General features: G+C 50.1%; 1 protein-coding gene across 3 annotated transcripts in view; it reads right to left on the bottom strand.

Annotated features, from left to right (window-relative positions):
- Positions 1-19,897, bottom strand: part of LOC140394381 (uncharacterized) — a 394,661-nt gene that overhangs the window by 203,853 nt on the left and 170,911 nt on the right. For all 3 annotated transcript variants that reach the window (XM_072481612.1, XM_072481601.1, XM_072481593.1), the window contains 6 exons: positions 14,650-14,701; positions 12,318-12,536; positions 7,140-7,254; positions 6,137-6,290; positions 2,734-3,076; positions 1,192-1,493 (listed from right to left, as the gene is read on the bottom strand). In XM_072481612.1, the coding sequence (XP_072337713.1) occupies positions 1,192-1,493; positions 2,734-3,076; positions 6,137-6,290; positions 7,140-7,254; positions 12,318-12,536; positions 14,650-14,701 (1,185 nt within the window). The remainder of the gene's footprint in view (positions 1-1,191; positions 1,494-2,733; positions 3,077-6,136; positions 6,291-7,139; positions 7,255-12,317; positions 12,537-14,649; positions 14,702-19,897) is intronic.

Genomic DNA, 19,897 nt, shown 5'->3' on the forward strand with positions numbered 1-19,897 from the left:
CGGGAGGAGATCAGGAATGTCACGGCAGATCCAAGGCCACAGCTGGTGGTGGTTGGGGGGGGTGGGTTTGGGGTTCAATTGCGGGAGTAGTTTCAGAGTAAGCTCAGGGGGCATTGGTGGGGAGGCATTCATGTCCCTCTTGGCCCACAAGCAGTGCTGGAAAGAAACTTAACCTTGCTGTCGCCAACTCCTTCCTGCTGCTGAGATTCCCGAGGTCTGGGAAACTCAGCCGGCCGACCACACTTGTATCTAAAATGGAGCTACAATCTGAAGCAAAATGAGGCAGGTTTGAAGCAGATTAAGCTAAGTTTGATCCTTTTTAACATCCCACATGATCCACCCCCCCCTCACTCTTTTGCAGGGTGGAATAAATAGGTTAGGTGAGTGGGCCAAAATTTGACAGATGGAGTTTAATGTGGATAAGTGTGAGATTATCCATTTTGGTTGGAAAAATGGAAAGACAACTTATTAATCTAAATGGGGAGAAACTTCAGAGTGCTTTGGTGCAGAGGGATCTGGGTGGCCTTGTGCATGAATCTCAGAAAACTAGTATTCAGGTACAGCAGGCAATAAGGTAGGCAAATGGGATTTGGGCCTTTATAGCTAAATGAATAGAATATAAAGTAAGAAAGTGTTGCTGCAACTGTACAAGACTTGGTGAGACTGCACCTGGAGTACTGTACAGCTTTGGTCCCCTTGTTTGAGGAAAGATGTAGCGGCATTGAAGGCAGTTCAGAGGAGGTTCACTAGATTGATTCCAGAGATTATCTTATAAAGAGAGATTGAATAGTTTAGGTCTATACTCTCTAGAAGTAGAAGAATGAGTGGAGATCAAATTGAGGTATATTTAAGACAAAAGGTATAGATAAAGTAAATGTAGAGCGGATGCTTCCTCTTTAGATTGTGAATCTATGGAATTCACTACCCCAAGGTGTGGTAGATGTCAGGACAGTGAGTAAATTTAAGGAGGCAGACAGGTTTTTAATTGGTAATGGGTTGAAGGGTTACAGAGAACGGGCAGAAAAGTGGAGTTGAGCCATGATTGTATTGAATGGTGGAGCGGGCTCGAGGGGCTGAATTGTCTACTCCTGCTCCTCGGTCTTATGTTTTAAAGTTCCTAATCCTTTCCCTGGTGCGCAAGCCTATCTTTCCCTTTCAGATGCTCCCTGACTTTCTCACGGTGTCACTTACTCCATATCCTTCATTCCATCTCGCCTGATCCCTTGCTGCTCCTCTAGCTGCGACGTCAGTGAAGTGAGAGTTGGGATTCCGATCAGCAGCAATGGCCGTGTCTGTTGACCCTGAGGTCAGGGTGTTCCTTTTCCTCGTTGAATGCTGGGGCCCACCATCCTCGGAGCTGTATTGTGTGTCCCAATCATCCTCACCACCAGCACCACCTCTCACCGTTCCCTTCTTCCTCAGTTTGGAGGCTTCATTCTGCTTGAGCTGGGACAGGTGTCGCTGCTGCAGCGGCCTCTTCTCCCGAGGTCTCCCTAAACAAACAAGAGTTTTGATTTACTCTTCGAATTCAGTTATCGGCTGATGTTCATTCAATTCCATCTGGCTAAGCTGGTGAAAAGTGATTGACAGTGTTGGAGGGATTCAGGTCAGGGGTCGTTCAGACCAAGGCCATCAGTGACAGTGCATTAGTGGCTAGAGGTGTTTGACCACATGTCGGAACTGTGACGCCCTTTTTATTAATTCATGGAATGTAGGCATCGTTGGCTGAGCCAGTGTTTGTTGCCCATTCCAATTACCCTCTAATCGGGTGACTCACTAGGCCATTTCAGAGGGCAGTTAAGAATCAACCACATTGCTGTGGGTTGGGACTCACATGTAGGCCAGACCGGGAAAGGATGGCAGATTTCCTACTCCAAGGACAGAAACTTTACAGTGCAGAAGGAAGCAATTCGGCCCATCGAATTTTCAATGGCTCACTGAAAGAGCATTCTATCTAATCCCACTCCTCTGCCCTATCCCCATAACCTTGCACATTATTTATTTTCCAATAGCAATCCAATTCCCTTTTGTGAATTAGTAGGACATTAATAAGACATTAATGAACTAGATGGATTATAAATGATAATCCAGTAGTTTCAGAGTCACCATTTTTAAATTCCAAATTAGTTTAATTAATTGAATTTAAATTTCTTAGTTGCCGTGGTTTGACTTGAATTCATGTCTCCCGATTATTAGCCCAGCAACATAACCGGCCTGCTAACGGTATAGACATCAGGAGATCCAGGATCAGCCAATGACGTCACCAGGAATCACACAACAGCCCAGGGACATCGTCAGGAATCACATCTTCACCTGGTGACATCGCCAGGGCAGGTCACATGGCTGGCCAGTGACATCACCAGGGCAGGTCACATGGTTGACCAGTGACATCACCAGGGCAGGTCACATGGTTGCCCAGTGATGAAACTGGAACATGAGGGCACAGCCTCAGATTGAAGGGATGATCCTTTAAATCTGAGATGAGGAGGAATTTCCTTAGTCAGAGGGTGGTGAATCTGTGGAGCTTTTTGCCGCAGAAGCATTTGGAGGTCAAATCACTGATTGTCTTTAACACAGAGATAGATAGGTTATTGATTAATCAGGAGATCAGGGATTAGGGGGAATGGGGGGCAGGCAAAGTGCACAGCACCGCTGCAACTTTACACCCACAACTCACATCTTGCCCCAGGGGAGAGGCCTAAGACTCAAACCATTATTCCTAATATTGCTCACCGACAACAAACTCAGCACGTCCACTGTTCTTGTTTCTTTCATTATCTGGTCCTGGTGCCTGGTTTTTGTTTATTGCACCCCTTGAGCCCGAGGTCTTGTTAAACCCTGATTCCTGGAGTCGCCTCATAGTGTTTCTTGACTCTGACGGTTTGTCCAGTCCTGACACCGGGTTTGACCCCAATGAACTCCTCTGGCCTAATGGTTTGTTCAGGCCTGTAGCACGATTTGACCTCAATGAGCTCCTCGCCTCTTCAGAGCTGCTGGACACAAAGTTATTGTCCTGAGCATTTGGATCCTGGTTGAGATTTTTCTGTCCTTTCTTTCTTTTGCCCGTTTGTTTTTTCTGTGGAAAGGAAACAATTATATAGGCATTTGTTCTGACTTTATCCTCAGGCTGGACTTCTACACGCCCGATCCCAGGCCACATCCCAGTCAACACTCCCAATCCCAGGCCTCATCCCAGTTAACACTGCCAATTACAGGCCATATCGCACGCTATGTTCCCCATCCCAGGCCTCATCCCAGTCAACATTCCCAATCCCAGGCCACATCCCACATCCCAGGAGGCCCTGGCAGTTGCAGATAACCCTAGTCCCAGGTTTCATGCTGGGGCAGATAAACCTACTCCCAGATCCTAGGCTGGGGCTCAAAAGCTTACTCCCATCCCCAGGCTGGGGCACAAAAACCTACTCCCAGCCCCAGGCTGGGGCACAAAAACCTACTCCCAGCCCAGGCTCCAGGTTGGGGCAGATAAATCTACTCCCAGGCCCCAGTTTGGTGGCAGACAAGCCTACTCACAAGCCCCACTTTGGTGCAGGTAAATCTACTCCCAGCCCCAGGCCCCATTTGGGGCAGATACACCTACTCAAAAGGCAGGATGCAGTCGGGGAAGGTGGCAGGGCCGAATGGGTTTCCGGTGGAATATTATAAAAAATTCAAGGATAAGCTGGCACCCCTGATGGTGGGGATATTTGCAGAGGCGATAGGGAAGGGGGTGTTGCCACAAACTTTGGGGCAGGCATCGATTTCCCTGTTGCTAAAAAAAGATAAGGATCCGACGGAGTGTGGGCCGTATAGGCCAATATCACTTGTGAATGTTGGCGCAAAAGTATTGGCGAAGGTACTGGCGGGTAGGCTGGAGGAGTGCCTCCCGAAGGTGATAGGTGAAGATCAGACGGGGTTCGTGAGAGGGAGGCAGCTCTTTTCAAACGTTAGAAGGGTATTGAACGTGGTTATGGCACCGGCAGAGGGGAAGGAAACAGAGGTGGTTGTGGCATTGGCCGCCGAGAAAGCGTTTGACCGGGTAAAATGGGGGTACTTGATGGCAGTTCTGGAGCGGTTTGGGATTGGAACGCGATTTGTGAACTGGGTAAAGCTACTATATAAGGAGCCGAGGGTGAGTGTCCGCACAAACAACATCAGCTCGAGATACTTTTCTCTCCACCGTGGGACTAGGCAGGGATGTCCTATGTCCCCCCTGCTGTTTGCACTCACAATTGAGCCGTTGGCCATCGCATTAAGAAGTTCGGGGGTATGGAAAGGAACAGTGCGGGGGGGGATAGAGCACAGGGTGTCCTTATATGCCGATGACTTGCTGTTATACGTGTCGGAACCAAGTGTGTCGATAGGGGGAATATTGGAGCTGCTTCGAGTGTTTGGGTCTTTCTTGGGGTACAAACTAAATCTCGACAAGAGTGAGTATTTTGTGGTGTCTCTGCCTGGGGCGGGGGCAGGGGTGGGGGGGCTGCCATTCTGTAGGGCATGGCTCACTTTAGGTACCTGGGGGTGCAGGTTGCCCGGGAGTGGGGGGGGAGGGGTTCCGCAGGTCCAACATTTCTAGTTTGGTGGGGAGAGTGAAAGCCGATCTGGCAAGGTGGGATGGTCTCCCTCTGTCACTGGCGGGTCGGGTACAGGTGGTTAAAATGAACGTGTTGCCGTGATTTCTGCTTATTTTTCAATGCCTGCCGATTTTCCTGCCAAAGGCTTTTTTCAGAGAGATTGAGGGAATTATTACATCATTCATATGAGGAAGGAAGGTGGCCAGAGTTAGAAAGGTGCTGCTACAGAGGGGAAGGCAGGCAGGGGATTTGGGTCTTCCGAACCTGATGTATTACTATTGCGCGGCGAATGTGGAGAAGGTGCGGAGCTGGGTCAGAGGGGTTAATTCCCAGTGGGTCAGAATGGAGGAGAGTTTGTGCAGGGGGTCGGGATTGAAGGCGCTAGCAACAGCACCGCTCCCGATAGCCCCAGGGAAGTACTCAGGGAGTCCGGTAATAATAGCTTCATTGAGAATTTGGAGGCAGTTTCGCCAACACTTCGGGTTGGGGGCAGGGTCAAGGGAAATACCGATTCGGGGGAACCACAGATTTGAGCCAGGGAGGTGGGATGGAGATTTTCGGAAATGGGAGGAGAAAGGGATTAGGACACTAAAAGATTTATTTCTTAGGGGTCGGTTTGCAGGATTGAAGGAGCTGGAAGCGAGGAATGGGCTGGAGCAGGGGGAAATGTTTAGATACATGAGGGTTCGAGATTTTGCCAGAAAGGAGAAACAGAGCTTCCCGGTGGAGCCAGCTAATCTCGTTCATATGCTTTGGTCCTGTCCAAAGCTGGAGGATTACTGGAAGGAGGTTTTTAGGGTAATTTCTAAAGTGGTGCATGTGAAACTGGACCTGGGCCTCCGGGAGGCCATATTCGTGGTGTTGGACCAGCCATGGTTGGAAACGGGTGTGGAGGCAGATGTTGTGGCCTTCGCCTCGTTGATTGCCCGAATGTGGATCCTGATGGGATGGAGAGCAATCTCTCCACCCTGTGCCTTGGGGGGGCGGGGTGACTTGTTGGAATTCTTGACTCTTGAGAAGGTTAAGTTTGAACTGAGGGGAAGGATGGAGGGGTTCTACAATTCATGGGCATTATTCATTATGCACTTTCAAGAACTGGATAACATCGAACATTAGTTGGGGGGGGGGGTGGGTGGGAGGGTAGGGGGGTGGTGGGTGGTGTGTGTTAATGGCGACTATGGGTGATCCCTAATTCCTTTTTGTCATTTGTTTGTGTGAACATGCCGGCTAATGTTTAGGGTTTGGTGGGAGGATGGGATCCTTGTTACTGATATGGGGATTGACATATTTGTTACTGATTATTGTTTATTGTTGGTGGGTGTAAATGTGGGAGAAAATGTCAAAAAGGAGAATAAAAATACTTTTTTTAAAAACTACTCAAAAGGCTAAGGTCGGGGAAGATAAACCTATTCCCAGTCCCCAGGCTGGAGAAGATAAACCTATTCCCAGGCTCCATAGGCTGGAGAGACCACTCTATCCCAGGCTCTTGCAGACAGCCATTCAGGCTTCAGGACAGCTAACTCTTTCGGCTTACATGGAGAGGTTTTATGCTCTGGCGAACTCACAGTTTTGATTCCAGCGCTTCCCTCGTCAACTTCGTTCCACAGTTCGGCCTCCTGGTCTTCAGCATCTGACCCAGAATCCATTGCAACCACATGGCCATCCTTTCGAAGATGCCCCCTCTTCCTCCTCCTGGGATTGGAGGGGTCCCCCCTGTCGCTGTACAGAACAGAGCATGGCCCAGAATTAGACACCAGGAGGGATACTGAAGGGAAATGTCTGGGGGATTGCAGTCTGCTGTACTGACCCCAGCCTTCAGATGGCGGCAGCGGGTTGGGGAAGTGGGGGAAGAGTACGGACAGAGTATGCAGATGGCAATGAACTATTTCTCCAAAGCAGAGGCTGTTTGGTGGGGGCAATCCCTCAGTTTTAAAAAATATATAAATTTAGAATGCCAATTCATTTTTATTCCAATTAAGGGATAATTTAGTGAGGCCAATCCACCGACCCTGCACATCTTTGGGTTGTGGGGGTGGGACCCATGCAGACACGGGAAGAATGTGCAAAATCCAGACAGACTGTGGCCCAGTGGCTGGGATTGAACCTGGGTCAGTGCGTGAGGCAGCAGTGCTAACCACTGCACCACTGGCAATCCCTCAGTGGTGATCTGCCTCCCTGCACTCACTGCCCCATAATATAAAGTGAGAAAATGTGGGGAAACCTGCACTCTCTCGCTGGTGTAGCACAGAGAAATGCCATTCAGCCCATCTTGTCTGTGCCAGCTCTTTGAAAGAGCTATCCAATAGATCCCACTAAAACCTTATTTTTTCCCACAGCCCTGAAAATAATTCCCATCAAGGAGATATCCAGTACCATTGAAACTGCTTCCACCTCCCTTTTCGACAGAACATCAGAGATTATAAAACTCGCTGCGTAAAACAAACAAAATGTTATCATCCCTTCTCAGTTCTTTCAAATTCAACCTGTATCATCTGGTTATCGACCCCCCTGCCTGTGTGAACTGTTCTTCCCGAACTGCTTTCCCGACACTAATCCGATCACACTCACACTGCATGGAGACCACAAAATTCCCCCATCTCCTCAGCTGCTGATAGGCTGTTGGGTTGTGCCTGTGACCAGCCAGACAGGGAGGAGATCCTCGTTGATTTTCTATAAGTGGAACCTGGATGTAGAGAATAACAGAGTCAGTGCGAAAGGAACTTTTGTAGGTACAGAGAAAAGCTCCTTCTACTCTGTCCCCATCAAATATTCCCAGGACTAGTGCAGCACGGGTTAGATACAGAGTGAAGCTCCTTCTACTCTGTCCCCATCAAATATTCCCAGGACTAGTGCAGCACGGGTTAGATACAGAGTGAAGCTCCTTCTACACTGTCCCCATCAAATATTCCCAGGACTAGTGCAGCACGGGGTTAGATACAGAGTGAAGCTCCTTCTACACTGTCCCCATCAAACCCTCCCAGGACAGGTACAGCACGGGGTTAGATACAGAGTAAAGCTCCCTCTACACTGTCCCCATCAAACCCTCCAGGACAGGTACAGAACGGGGTTAGATACAGAGTAAAGCTCCCTCTACACTGTCCCCATCAAACCCTCCCAGGACAGGTACAGAACGGCGTTAGATACAGAGTAAAGCTCCCTCTACACTGTCCCCATCAAATCAGAACGGGGTTAGATACAGAGTAAAGCCCCTTCTACACTGTCCCCATCAAACCCTCCCAGGACAGGTACAGAACGGGGTTAGATACAGAGTAAAGCTCCCTCTACACTGTCCCCATCAAACCCTCCCAGGACAGGTACAGAACGGGGTTAGATACAGAGTAAAGCCCCTTCTACACTGTCCCCATCAAACCCTCCCAGGACAGGTACAGAACGGGGTTAGATACAGAGTAAAACTCCCTCTACACTGTCCCCATCAAACCCTCCCAGGACAGGTACAGAACGGAGTTAGATACAGAGTAAAGCTCCCTCTACACTGTCCCCCTCAAACACTCCCAGGACAAGTACAGCACAGTGTTAGCTACAGAGTAAAGCTCCTTCTACACTGTCCCCATCAAATATTCCCAGGACTAGTGCAGCACGGGTTAGATACTGAGTGAAGCTCCTTCTACACTGTCCCCATCAAATATTCCCAGGACTAGTGCAGCACGGGGTTAGATACAGAGTGAAGCTCCTTCTACACTGTCCCCATCAAACCCTCCCAGGACAGGTACAGCACGGGGTTAGATACAGAGTAAAGCTCCCTCTACACTGTCCCCATCAAACCCTCCCAGGACAGGTAAAGAACGGGGTTAGATACAGAGTAAAGCTCCCTCTACACTGTCCCCATCAAACCCTCCCAGGACAGGTACAGAACGGGGTTAGATACAGAGTAAAGCTCCCTCTACACTGTCCCCATCAAACCCTCCCAGGACAGGTACAGAACGGGGTTAGATACAGAGTAAAGCCCCTTCTACATTGTCCCCATCAAATATTCCCAGGACTAGTGCAGCACAGGGTTAGATACAGAGTAAAGCTCCCTCTACACTGCCCCCCTCAAACACTCCCAGGACAAGTACAGCACAGTGTTAGCTACAGAGTAAAGCTCCTTCTACACTGTCCCCATCAAATATTCCCAGGACTAGTGCAGCACGGGTTAGATACAGAGTGAAGCTCCTTCTACACTGTCCCCATCAAACACTCCCAGGACTAGTGCAGCACGGGGTTAGATACAGAGTGAAGCTCCTTCTACCCTGTCCCCATCAAATATTCCTAGGACAGGTACAGAACGGGGTTAGATACAGAGTAAAGCTCCCTCTACACTGTCCCCATCAAACCCTCCCAGGACAGGTACAGAACGGGGTTAGATACAGAGTAAAGCTCCCTCTACACTGTCCCCATCAAACCCTCCCAGGACAGGTACAGAACGGGGCTAGATTTAGAGTAAAGCTCCCTCTACACTGTCCCCATCACACCCTCCCAGGACAGGTACAGAACGGGGTTAGATACAGAGTAAAGCCCCTTCTACACTGTCCCCATCAAATATTCCCAGGACTAGTGCAGCACTGGGTTAGATACAGAGTAAAGCTCCCTCTACACTGTCCCCCTCAAACACTCCCAGGACAAGTACAGCACAGTGTTAGCTACAGAGTAAAGCTCCCTCTACACTGTCCCCATCAAACCCTCCCAGGACAGGTACAGAACGGGGTTAGATACAGAGTAAAGCTCCCTCTACACTGTCCCCATCAAACCCTCCCAGGACAGGTACAGAACGGCGTTAGATACAGAGTAAAGCTCCCTCTACACTGTCCCCATCAAACCCTCCCAGGACAGGTACAGAACCGGGTTAGATACAGAGTAAAGCCCCTTCTACACTGTCCCCATCAAACCCTCCCAGGACAGGTACAGAACGGGGTTAGATACAGAGTAAAGCTCCCTCTACACTGTCCCCATCAAACCCTCCCAGGACAGGTACAGAACAGGGTTAGATACAGAGTAAAGCTCCCTCTACACTGTCCCCATCAAACATTCCCAGGACAGGTACAGCACGGGGTTAGATACAGAGTGAAGCTCCTTCTACCCTGTCCCCATCAAATATTCCCAGGACTAGTGCAGCACAGGGTTAGATACAGAGTAAAGCTCCCTCTACACTGTCCCCCTCAAACTCTCCCAGGACAAGTACAGCACAGTGTTAGCTACAGAGTAAAGCTCCTTCTACACTGTCCCCATCAAATATTCCCAGGACTAGTGCAGCACGGGTTAGATACAGAGTGAAGCTCCTTCTACACTGTCCCCATCAAATATTCCCAGGACTAGTGCAGCACGGGGTTAGATACAGAGTGAAGCTCCTTCTCCACTGTCCCCATCAAACCCTCCCAGGACAGGTACAGCACGGGGTTAGATACAGAGTAAAGCTCCCTCTACACTGTCCCCATCAAACCCTCCCAGGACAGGTACAGAACGGGGTTCGATACAGAGTAAAGCTCCCTCTACACTGTCCCCATCAAACCCTCCCAGGACAGGTACAGAACGGGGTTAGATTTAGAGTAAAGCTCCCTCTACACTGTCCCCATCAAACCCTCCCAGGACAGGTACAGAACGGGGTTAGATACAGAGTAAAGCCCCTTCTACACTGTCCCCATCAAATATTCCCAGGACTAGTGCAGCACAGGGTTAGATACACCGTAAAGCTCTCTCTACACTGTCCCCCTCAAACACTCCCAGGACAAGTACAGCACAGTGTTAGCTACAGAGTAAAGCTCCTTCTACACTGTCCCCATCAAATATTCCCAGGACTAGTGCAGCACGGGTTAGATACAGAGTGAAGCTCCTTCTACACTGTCCCCATCAAACACTCCCAGGACTAGTGCAGCACGGGTTAGATATAGAGTAAAGCTCCCTCTACACTGTCCCCATCAAACCCTCCCAGGACAGGTACAGAACGGGGTTAGATACAGAGTAAAGCTCCCTCTACACTGTCCCCATCAAACCCTCCCAGGACAGGTACAGCACGGGGTTAGATACAGAGTAAAGCTCCCTCTACACTGTCCCCATCGAACCCTCCCAGGACAGGTACAGAACGGGGTTAGATACAGAGTAAAGCTCCCTCTACACTGTCCCCATCAAACCCTCCCAGGACAGGTACAGAACGGGGTTAGATACAGAGTAAAGCTCCCTCTACACTGTCCCCATCAAACCCTCCCAGGACAGGTACAGAACGGGGTTAGATACAGAGTAAAGCTCCCGCTACACTGTCCCCATCAAACACTCCCAGGACAGGTACAGAACGGGGTTAGATACAGAGTAAAGCTCCCTCTACACTGTCCCCATCAAATATTCCCAGGACTGGTGCAGCACGGGTTAGATACAGAGTGAAGCTCCTTCTACACTGTCCCCATCAAACACTCCCAGGACTAGAGCAGCACGGGGTTAGATACAGAGTAAAGCTCCCTCTACACTGTCCCCATCAAACATTCCCAGGACAGGTACAGCACGGGTTAGATACAGAGTGAAGCTCCTTCTACTCTGTCCCCATCAAATATTCCCAGGACTAGTGCAGCACAGGGTTAGATACAGAGTAAAGCTCCTTCTACACTGTCCCCATCAAACACTCCCAGGACAGGTACAGCACGGGGTTAGATACAGAGTAAAGCTCCCTCTACACTGTCCCCATCAAACACTCCCAGGACAGGTACAGCACGGGGTTAGATACAGAGTAAAGCTCCCTCTAAACTTTCCCCATCAAACACTCCCAGGATAGGTACAGCATGGGGTTCGGTACAGAGTAAAGCTCCCTCTACACTGTCCCCATCAAACACTCCCAGAGCAGGTAATAGGTACTGAGTAAAGCTCCCTCTACACTGTCCCCATCAAACCCTCCCAGGACAGGTACAGCACAGGATAGTTACAGAGTAAATCTCCCTTTTCTTCCATCAGTTATGACAGTGCTCTCACCATGACTGATATTAAAGTCTTGTCTTTCAGTCGAGTTCTGGGACTGTCATGGAATTTGGCTTTCTGTCCCATGTGCTGATACTGGCCTTCCCAGCTGTCCCTCCTGTATCTGTGCCCATGCCGCTCCCCTGCGAGACCTTGGCAGGTGAGGTTGGCAGCCGTCTAGTTGGTTTCCAAGGAGTGGGGTCCAAGCCAGTGGGACAGTCCCAAACCTAACTGGGAACTGAGGTGGGGTGTGGAGGGGGGAGGGGGAGGGAGGTGTAGGAGTGCAGGATGGATGCTGAAGGCAGTCACTGGCCCCAGACCAGTGCCAGATTGAACCACTCCCTGATATTACAATCTTGTCAGTAATCCTTACTCCCTGCCTCCCATGGTGAAATATCCCTTATTTGATTCCTCCATTGTTGGTCGCGCTGCTGATGGGAATTACTAGTTCTCCTCAGAGTCAACAGAGTAACTATTGATAGTGAATTCCTCACTAATCTGGGAAAGATGGAGGGATTAGTATCAGGTTTCAGAAACTTCTGACCATCACTGTCATTTGAGATATTGGGAACAATTGAACTGCTGTCATCAGAGCAGGAATTAAAGACAGAACCCTTCCCCAAGCAAAATGTACTTTCACTTGGGTCACCTCCCAGACTGGGGACAGCTGGATGTTCACAGCAGGAATTGGGCATTCTTCTTTGCCGAACTAAGAGATTTTGCGAGTCAGAAGTCTCTCATGTTGAACAAGAAACTCTCACAACCCACGTGTGTGGTGCTCTGAGGATTAGATTATAATTCCCTGCTTACCGCGTGAAGTATGCTTCATTCCCTGCACCACTTCTCCCTCATGTTCGGAATCGTAGACTGAGCTTTGATAGGATCGGGGCGAATAATAACATGGATTCCCATCTTCATCCAACTCCATCTCCTCCGGATCACTAGCATCTTCCCGACCTCGGCCGTTGACGTTTGCCCTTCTGTTCGAGCTGACCTTTGTCCCTCTGGCTGTTCCGCTCTCTGGCTCTGCTACCAATTCAATTTGATTTTAGTGGAATAAAGACACAAGTCACCAGTTTAAACTCTGGCCTAAATACCCCTTTAGACAGTTAGTTAGCTGTGGATTTCCTGGATCTGCTCAGTTCTGCTTCCATTAGTGCAAAACGGGGTGCAAGCAACATTAGGTATGTAGACCCGCATGCAAATTTTTAAAAAAGCCAGTTCAGGCTATACCATGCAGACTGGAGCCAATCAGGTAAAGAGAGGGCCAACGCTGGCTCTCTCACTTCACCTGCTAGGCATGATAGTACTTTATGAGATGTACAGAATCATAGAATTTACAGTGCAGAAGGAGGCCATTCGGCCCATCAAGTCTGCACCGACCCCTGGAAAGAGTACCCCATTTAAGCCCACACCTCCACCTGTAATGCAGTAACCCCACCTAACCTTTTTGGACACCAAGGACAATTTAGAATTATCAGTCCACCTAACCAGCACATCTTTGGACTGTGGGAGGAAACCGGAGCACCCGGAGGAAACCCACGTAGACACGGGGAGAACGTGCAGACTCCGCACAGACAGTCACCCAAGCCGGGAATCGAACCTGGCACCCTGGAGCTGTGAAGCAACAGTGCTAACCACTGTGCTACCATAGAATTAGGACAACTCGAGTACCACCTGGCCCTTGAGGGGTGGAGGGCAGGCCCCCTCCCCCACCGGCAGAAGGGCACATAACTTTACCAGTGGGGACCTCCTACCCATTGTGGAGTAGCTTCAAAGTAAGTGGAACAAGATCCTTGGCTGTAGTCACCACCAGTCGAGCCGGGAATGTGACTGAGGCCCCCTGGAAGGAGGTGACATAGACACTGACTCACACATTCTCAGCCCCAGGCAGGCCTGAGGCCAAATCCCAAACAACTAGGAATCCAAACCAGCACAGCGAAAAAAAAAAGTTCAACATACTGGGCAGGATTGACAAGGTAACAAATGTGGCACTCTGTCCTGTACTGCCTGTCCTGTTCTGTGCACCAGCAAACCCTTCAGTCTCCAAAGCAACTCTTCAGTCATTAGCCCTTCCGTCCTTGCATTTCTACTTAAGGAAGATTCTAACTCTCATGTCGTCTGGCCACACAGTTCTCCAACACCAAGAACTGGAGCACCTGTCCAAGAACCTCTTCCTCCACTTTTAATGCTTTCCCTTCTCCCCCCACATCTCTGACTTCAGCTCTCCTGAACCCCTAGGCACAATCTCATCTTCACCCACTTTACCCTAATTCGCTTTAGTTCTGATCGGCATGGTTTTTCAATGCACACTAAAGAAAAGTTACCTTAGGGGTATTGGCTGGAATTCTTCAGCCGTTCCGATTCCCTCTTCCCGCAGGTAGCGCACCCCTACCCGTGGGTTTCCCGGCAGTGTGGGGTGGCTTCAATGCAAAATCCCATTGACAAGTGGCGGGAGCAGAGAATCCCGCCACCAGTGAACGGTGTGTTGCCGAGAGGTCTGGAGAATCCAGCCCAATGCCTTCCCAGCCATCATCTCGTTGAATGGCGGAGCAGATTCAATGGGCCGAATGGCCTGCTTCTACCCCTATGTCTTATGGTCTAATGCGCTGACACTTGTTAAAGCCGTCATCAAATAGCCGATGGGGCTCGAGCCACTGTTGTCTGCATGGTACAGGAAATATCACACAGGCTCTCAAGGTGGCTGGGTGACTAGTGAGGGGAGCCTGTAACACATTCTGAGTGCCTGTTGCTAGAGTTTGAATGGTTGCCTGGATTGTGGCGACTGTGGTGATATGCATTTACACATTAATGTATATAGTTGTCTGACAGTTCACATAGTTATTGGCACAACCTCTGACCAGTAGATGACGCCAGAGATCCATTACATGACTCGGGATACCCAGGCAGCTGGCAGTATGTCGTATAAGTAGATAGTCACATTTGGAGTAGCTCCAGGAGAATTCACTGAATTCATTTAGTAATTATCGTCTGTATTATAGTTCATCAGTTATCTTTTCTAAGTGCTTGTTAATAAATCATCTTTATAGTTAAACAACTACATGTTTGGTTTACATCATGACAACAGTTACAACACAGAACACAACAGAGACCACTATCGCCCTGTCAGTCTGTTCCTTACCTGAGGAATCCCAATCAGGGTCAGTCTGTCTCCGGCCCCCTCGCCTGATAGCCTAAAGAGAATTGAATAGAAATTGAACGATGCACAAGGGTTTCTCGCACTGGAGATGAGAATATCCAGAGCAGAGCTTTGTAACAGTGATTATCCTGAATACAAAAATCACAGACTGCCTTGGCCTAACCAAACTCTCTTGCAGCAAGGCCTCCAGATTTAGGCCCAGCACAGAGTGAAATGACACAAGTCCCCTGGAGAGCGTTTGGCTCACTTCAATGAGTCAGCCAGAGTTTATCTGGGCACAAACAGAACTCCAAACCTACCGGTCGAAACCATGAAACTAAAATCAATAAATCGGGCATGATCAAAACAATTGGCCAGTTTGTTGGAAAAGCTCAAATGGTTCACGAGTGCCATTCAGAATGAGGAGCCTGTACCGACCCAACCCTCAACCGAGCCTGACCTACATGTGACTCCAGTCCCATTCCCCCATAGAAAAGGCTAGCAAAAGCTTCTGTGAGTATAAAGGAAGAGAGTAGCTAACGTGAATGCTGGCCTCCTGAAGCAACAGATTGGGGAGTTAATCGTGGGGAACATAGAAATGCTAAGAAATTTACAAATAGGTATAGATAGATTAGGTGAATGGGCTAAATTTGGCAGATGGAGTTTAATGTGGATAAGTGTGAGGTTATCCAGTTTGGTTGGAAAAATGGAAAGGCAACTTATTATCTAAATGGAAAGAAACAGTAGGAGGTGTTGCTGTTAGGCATTGGTGAGACCTGCAGTATTGTGCACAGTTTGGTATCCTTAATTGAGGAGGGATGTAGTGGCATTAGTGGCAGTTCAGAGGAGGTTCACTAGATTGATTTCAGAGATGAGGGGTTTGTCTTATGAAGAGAGATTGAGCAATTTAGGCCTATACACTCTCAAGTTTAGAAGAATGAGAGGAGATCTAACTGAGATGATAAAACATCTTGACAAAGTCGATGTTGAGCAGATGCTTTCTCTTGTGGGGCAATCTTGAACGAGAGGTCATCATTTTAGGATGAGGGCTAGCAGATTTAAAATACTGATGAGGGGAAATTACTTCTCTCAAAGGGTCGTGAATCTGTGGAATTCACTACCCAGAGTGCGGTGAGAGTAAATTTAAGGAGGAAACAGGCAGGTTTTTAATTAGTAATGAGTTGAAGCATTGGTCTGGCAGGAAAGTAGAGTTGAGGCCAAGAGGAGATCAGCCATGAATATATTGACTGGCGGAGTGGGCTCGAGGGGCTGAATTGCTGACTCCTGCTCCTCGCTCTAATGTTCTACATGGTTAACTCTTAATACCGTCTGACAATAGGGATGGGAAGTAAATGGCCTCTTGCAGTGTTGGCCCACGGTCTAAGAACAAATCTTGGGCTCGATTCAACCAAATGGGAACAAAGTGCCACAGCGACTGTGTTTAGCCATGTGAATCCCGGCGCTTGCAGTGTCATGAAACACTTGGCTATTCAATGCAATTCGTGTTGTATAAGGTGCCTCAGCAGGGAACAAGCGGCTGTGGCCACGCATTGCCCCGTTTTATACAGTGGAGATTCCAAGTGTAGCGAGAGGCCCCCCAAAGCCATCCCCGACCTGCCCCACCAGCCTGAACACACTATGGGAGGATCCCCCCCAAACACCCACACATGTCACCACAGCCCGATTGCAGGTGAACAACATATGGCAGCTTGGCACCTTGGCAGTGCCAACATCGCACCATGACAGTGCCCATGGCAGCTGGAAATGCCGCCTGGGCAGTGCCAGGCTGGCACCCAGGTGGCACCAGCAGTGCCAGGGCACCACCCTGGCCAAAGGGCATGCTGCAGGGGGCCTCTGATCCCCTGGGAGACCCCCATGAATGTCTTACCGTCAGGTCCCTGTTTATGAGGACTGGTGGCTGAACGGCACTCACTCGTGGTCTAATTCAAAGGGGATGAATCCCTAAGCCTCAGGTATCTCGGGAATCTGTACAGTAGAGTGAAATTTACTGGCTTGCTCTAATATGCAAATTTTCCAATATGTGATCCTGCCCACAATGGTGAGATTGTGTTGGATCTCGCGAGGCATTGTGAAACTTGTAAATCTTGGGAGCAGGGTCTCCCGGCTTTAATCGGCCACGCTGCGCCACAGCGAGCTGCTTTTCCAACACCGCATGGTCATTGGATCACATTCTTTTCTTTTAAAAACTAGCAGCTGATGATGAGGGAGGATTGAAATCAATGAGTGCCGCTCAGTAAGGCCTCTGAACAGATGATGGTCTGTGTTGCAACATTGTGCTGGGTAACTTCACCAGATTTTGATGTCAGCTGGAGGTGGAGGACAATAAAGACTAAGCTATCAGGCTGAAGGGAAAGTTGAAGATGAGATATCACCTTAATTTCTCCAGGTACCAGGGCAGCACAGTGGCGAGTGGTTAGCACTGGGACTACGGTGCTGAAGATCCGGGTTCAAATCCCAGCTCTGTGTCACTGTCTGTGTGGAGTTTGCACATTCTCCCCATGTCTGCGTGGGTTTCACCCCCACAACCCAAAGATGTGCAGGTTAGGTGGATTGGCCACGCTAAATTGCCCCTTAATTGGAAAAAAAAAAATAATTGGGTCCTCTAAATTTATACAAAAAAAATAATCTCCAGGTACAGCACGGGGTTAGACACAGAGTAAAGCTTCCTCCACACTGTCCCCATCAAACACTCCCAGGGCAGGTACAGCACGGGGTTAGATACAGAGTAAATAGCCCTCTACACTGTCCCCATCAAACATTCCCAGGAGAGGTACAGCACATGGTTAGATACAGAGTAAAGCTCCCTCGACACTGTCCCCATCAAACACTCCCAGGGCAGGTACAGCACGGGGTTAGATACAGAGTAAATAGCCCTCTACACTGTCCCCATCAAACATTCCCAGGAGAGGTACAGCACATGGTTAGATACAGAGTAAAGCTCCCTCGACACTGTCCCCATCAAACACTGCCAGGACTGGTACAGCATGGGGTTAGATACAGAGTAAAGCTCCCTCTACACTGTCCCCATCAAACACTCCCAGGACAGGTACAACACAGAGTTAGATTCTCGTACCAGCCTCCCGAACAGGTGCCGGAATGTGGCGACTAGGTGCTTTTCACAGTAACTTCATTTGAAGCCTATTTGTGACTGATGCACTATCAATTACAATGAGACGAGAGTAGAGAGTAATCGAGGCTTTATTAAGCAGAGATGTGTGGCCTCCTGCCGCTGCTACCAGAATGGGAGCAGCTCGGGTGTGCACACATATTTATACTCCACCTACTGGGCGGAGCCAGCAAGCAGGGATCTACCCCCGTACCAATAGTACAGGAGCCTTACCGTATTACCTCTAATAATCATCGTTACAACTATTATACAATCAGTGGTGACTACCACATTCACCCCCTGTTAAAAAAAGAATCCAGTGGGGGGAGGGGGTAGAAAAATTTACAGTTTGGTGGAAAATTAAAGTTTACAGTTTGGTGAAAATTTACAAATTCAGCCAGTCGGGTGCCTTGAGCCTCCGCTGTGAGCACCTCGGTCCCGGTGGTGATGCGGGCGCCGACTTGGTCGCCTGTGACTCCGGGAGCGTGTTGTCCTCGTCTTCATTCCCGGGTGGAACCAGTGGGAGTACGGATTGTCCTGGGGCGGGAGCTGTAGTGAGGTGCGCTGGGGGGAGGGTGAGTGGTGCAGGGGCAACCGGAGGGGGGGGGGGGGGGGGCTGTCGGGTGGTGGGCCGTGGGTGGGGATCCAGCTGGTGCCAGGTCCCGGAGGGAGACTGTGTCCTGGCGCCCGTCAGGGTGTGCCACGTAGGCGTACTGCGGGTTCGCGTGCAGTAGTTGTATCCTTTCGACCAACGGATCCGCCTTTTGGATCCGCACGTATTTGCGAAGGAGGATAGGTCCAGGAGCTGCCAGCCATGTTGGGAAAGAAACCCCAGAGGTGGACTTCCTGGGGAAGGCAAGGAGACGTTCATGGGGGGTTTCATTAGTTGCAGTGCAAAGTAGCGATCGAAAGGAGTGGAGCGTGTCGGGGAGGACCTCCTGCCAGCGGGAGAATGGGTGATTTTTAGACCGCAGGGCCAGCAGGACGGCCTTCCAGACCGTCCCGTTCTCCCTCTCCACCTGCCCATTTCCCCGGGGGTTGTAGCTGGTCATCCTTCTCGAAGCAATGCCCTTGCTGAGCAGGAACTGACGCAGCTCATCGCTCATAAAGGAGGATCCCCGGTCGCTGTGGACATAAGCGGGGAAACCGAACATGGCGAAGATGCTGTTGAATGCTTTAATGACCGTGGCAGACGGGGCATGGAATGGCGAAGGGGAGTCTGGAGTATTCATCGACTACGTTAAGGAAGTACGTGTTTCGGTCGGTGTAGGGGAGCGGCCCTTTGAAGTCCATGCTGAGGCGTGCAAAGGGGTGGGAGGCCTTCACCAGGTGCACTCGGTCTGGCCGGTAGAAGTGCGGTTTGCACTCCACGCAGACCTTTCAGACTCTGGTGACAGCCCTGACCTCCGCAATGGAGTAGGGCAGGTTGCGGGCCTTTATGAAGTGAAGGAACCGGGTGACCCCTGGGTGACAGAGATCATCGTGTAGGGCCCGGCGTGGGTCCACTTGTGCGCTGGCACATGTACCTCGGGATAAGGCATCGGGGGGCTTGCTGAGCTTCCCGGGGCGATACAAAATCTCGTAATTGTCGGTGGAGAGCTCGATCCTCCACCTTAAGATTTTATCATTTTTGATCTTGCCCCGCTGTGTGTTGTTGAACATGAAGGCAACCGACCGTTGGTCAGTGAGGAGAGTGAATCTCCTGCCGGCCAGGTAATGCCTCCAGTGTCGCACAGCTTCCACGATGGCTTGGGCCTCCTTTTCGACAGAGGAGTGCCGAATTTCGGAGGGATGGAGGGTGCGGGAAAAGAATGCCATGGGCCTGCCCGCCCGGTTGATGGTGGCGGCCAGAGCGACGTCCGATGCATCGCTCTCGACCTGGAAAGGGAGCATCTCGTCGACCATGTGCATCGTGGCCGTGGCGATGTCTGCCTTGATGTGGTTGAAGGCCTGGCGGGCCTCAGCCATCAGGGGGAAAACTGTGGACTGGATGAGTGGGCGGGCGTTGTCCGCAAAGTTAGGGACCCACTGGGCATAATAGGAGAAAAACCCCAGGCATCGTGTAAGGACCTTGGGGCAGTGGGGGAGAGGGAGTTCCATGCGGTCGGGGTCGGGCCCTGGAAC

The sequence above is a fragment of the Scyliorhinus torazame genome, chromosome 2, assembly GCF_047496885.1.
Source record: "Scyliorhinus torazame isolate Kashiwa2021f chromosome 2, sScyTor2.1, whole genome shotgun sequence".
NCBI classification, from domain to species: Eukaryota; Metazoa; Chordata; class Chondrichthyes; order Carcharhiniformes; family Scyliorhinidae; genus Scyliorhinus; species Scyliorhinus torazame.